The sequence below is a fragment of the Aplysia californica genome, unplaced genomic scaffold, assembly GCF_000002075.1.
Source record: "Aplysia californica isolate F4 #8 unplaced genomic scaffold, AplCal3.0 scaffold00061, whole genome shotgun sequence".
NCBI classification, from domain to species: domain Eukaryota; kingdom Metazoa; phylum Mollusca; class Gastropoda; order Aplysiida; family Aplysiidae; genus Aplysia; species Aplysia californica.
The window spans coordinates 1-3,018 of NW_004797331.1; the positions used below are offsets into that span (position 1 = coordinate 1).

At 38.5% G+C, this 3,018-nt stretch overlaps 1 protein-coding gene across 1 annotated transcript in view; it reads left to right on the top strand.

Annotated features, from left to right (window-relative positions):
- Nucleotides 1-289: 289 nt before the first annotated feature.
- The window catches only part of LOC101860005 (1-acyl-sn-glycerol-3-phosphate acyltransferase alpha), a gene marked incomplete at its 5' end in the record, with an annotated part of 9,416 nt that continues 6,687 nt past the window's right edge, over nt 290-3,018 (top strand). The window contains 2 exon segments of the mRNA XM_005093268.2: nt 290-426; nt 1,138-1,313. Of these exon segments, the coding sequence (XP_005093325.2) occupies nt 290-426; nt 1,138-1,313 (313 nt within the window).

A 3,018-nucleotide genomic window follows, 5' to 3' on the forward strand; every position in this document is an offset into this window, starting at 1 on the left:
TATTTATTCACTCACACCCACGTACATAACATCTATAAGTTATACTATATTCATGTGTATATATATGTTTTCCCTTTTTGTTTCCAGCTTCGTGGTGTTCATGGTGAAGAAGTTCGTGATGAAGCCACTGGGCGTGGAGGTGACACACATACACACACACACACACACGCACACACTTACATACATATACATATATGCTTTATAATATATTCCTGTGAATCATGTGTTTTTCTTACTTCCAGCTATATATATATTGCATAATATAGTCATGTGTTTCCTTTGTTTCCAGCTTCGTGGTGTTCATGGTGAAGAAGTTCCTGATGAAGCTACTGGGTGTGGAGGTGACTGTGCGGGGCGAGGACAAGCTCAAGCAACAGGAGCCCGCCATCTTGTGCATCAACCACCAGAGCTCCGTGGACATGCTGCGTGAGTATTTCAGTGTGATATACCGTTGTTTCTAGTGTCTGTTTGTCTGTCTGTCTGTCTCTCTGTTTGTTTGTTTCTCTCTACCTACCATTTCTCTTTCTTTCTTGTTCTTTCTATTAGTGTGCATGTTTCCCTATCTGTCTTTTTTTTTCTTCTCTTCCCCCTCCCCTCTCTCAGCCCTGTTTTTCACCTGACCCAATGCTTATCAACACTTTCCTTTCCTACTCTACTTTTTCTACATTGATGAGGAGGAGGTGGGTGGTTCGTGGGTGCTCTGGTGTGGTTTGCTCCTTCTTTCCTATCAAACATCTATCATCTTTTTCTCCCCTCCTTTTTGTGTTTGTTATTCCCTTGTAACACTTAATCTTGTGGCGCTCATATGACCTCATGCAGTTTCGAGCGCCATAAAACCTCTACTAAAACTAAAGCCCCGTTCTACACCTGACCCCATAATCACACTCTCCTTTCTTACTCTACTTTTTCTTCGATGATGATGCCGATAAAGACCTCGACAATCTACATCATAATATAACAACAACGTCTCTGCTCTCCTCTCTCATCATCCCTGTTCTACACATGGCCCAAAGCTAATCAACACTCGCCTTTCCTACTCTACTTCTTCTTCAATGATGATGAGGAGGAGGAGGATGATGACAATCTGCAATAATTGAATACTAAGAGCAATGTCTCTGTTCTCCCCTCTCTCATCAGCCCTGTTCTACACGTGGCCCAAGAACACGGTGTGCCTGGCCAAGAAGGAGCTGTGGTACTTCGGCACATTCGGCCTGGGTGCCTGGCTGTGTGGCACCGTCTACATCGACAGGCTGAACCACGAGCGGGCACGCAAGACCATGGAGGATACCGCTAACCTCATCAAAACCAATAAGGTTTCTATCTTTTTAATTTTAAACCTGCTGATCTTCTCTCAGGAGTAGTTTTTCTCTATTAAATATTTTTGGCCTTTGTGAAATTATCTCGATTTAATCATCATTGTCTTCTTTAAGGGCCAGATTTGAAGAAGACATTGGCAGTTATTTGATTTCCTTTTCTTTTATGAAATTTTCTCTCTTTAGCTATGTAATAATGATTATTGCTTTAAATCTGTTGTTTGTGATATTAATTAATTTATGGTCTATAATACATTGTATAGTCTTTTGAGTCGGCTGTTTACAACATTTGTCTCTATTATGGAGATCAATGTTTACTTTTATTTCGATTTCTTTCCACACTACTTTGTGTCTGTCTAATCTTCCATCCGTGCTGTTGTCTTTTTAGTCATTGATACAGATTGTTACTTCTATTTTGTCTTCTATCCTCTTGATTTTGTCTCTTTTTATTCTTGTATCCATACTATTTTGTCTCTTTATAGTCTTCACAATATGTAATATATTGTCCCTGCCTTTCACTTAGCCCGTGATAAAACATAATTTATAGCTTAATGCCAGAGGTAAAATATTTCCTACACAGATTTGGCTTGACAGGACAAAGATATAGATTTATTTTAATATGCTTTTCACTATGCTTTACATTGATCAACGTTTGATTTATTAATTTACTGGGGGTTTTTTGACTGGCTTTTTTTTTTAGTTTTGTTTTAGATATGTTTGTACTTTGTACTGCTCACTGTTGTTGGGGAGGAGGGGGGGGGGGAGGGGGGGGGGGGGGTAGATAACAATTCGTGAGTGGTGAATATCGACTGCTTTCGCTCTTTCTCTTTTCCAGTATTTTGTGTCTCTTTTTGCCTCCCGTGGCTCATTCTTCAATTTTGTTTATTCGTCTCGGTTTTGTTTTTGACGTAGGGTAACTTTTACATGGCATTTATCGATTGCGTCGGCTCTGTATCTTGTTCATTCTGTTTAGGCGCTCTTTATGCAAGAGCGATCGCTGCGGCTCTTGTGTCTTTCTTTTTACACAAAGAAGAGAGAGAAAAAAAGTATTTCTCAAAGTATAGTTTGTAAGCATAGATCAATGCTGTTTTACGGTCGTTTTTTTGTTAAACCAATTTCACTCTTTATCTACTTCTCCTTTCCGCAGATGGTTTGAGAGCGCCACTGGAAGGCCTTTCTTATTTACTACATGTATCCCAGTTTTGTTTCGGTTTGTCAGTCTGTCCTGCTCTTCCCCAACACTAAATAAATGACTGTTATTGTGTCGGTTTTGCTTCTCTTTTTCCAACGAACAATCTTTTCTTTCTTTGTGGGTTTGCTCTGACTTTTTTTTTTTTGTCGGAGGTGTTTTTTTAAATTTCTGTGTTTGTGCTTATTTACTGTTTTATTTAGATCAGTACAGGCAAAAAGGCAAGTCGTATCTTTTGTCACAGTCGCAGATTTGTGTTCTTCCGAAAAAAATCTTGTTCGAAAAAAAAAGAAAAAGACTATTTTCTTTTATCGTTGATCCATATTTGTCTTTTCATAATTATTTGTTTTTGTGGCTGTTCAAAAAAAAAAAAGGAACACTAGCTCATGTCTCCACTTAGGTACCAGTTGTTTTCGCTGCATGTCTTTCTCACTCTTCCTGTGGGTTTTGTTTGTTTTTGTTTGTTTGTTTGTTGTTGTTGTTGTTGTTTTTTTGTTTTTTTGTGCTTTTTTTTTT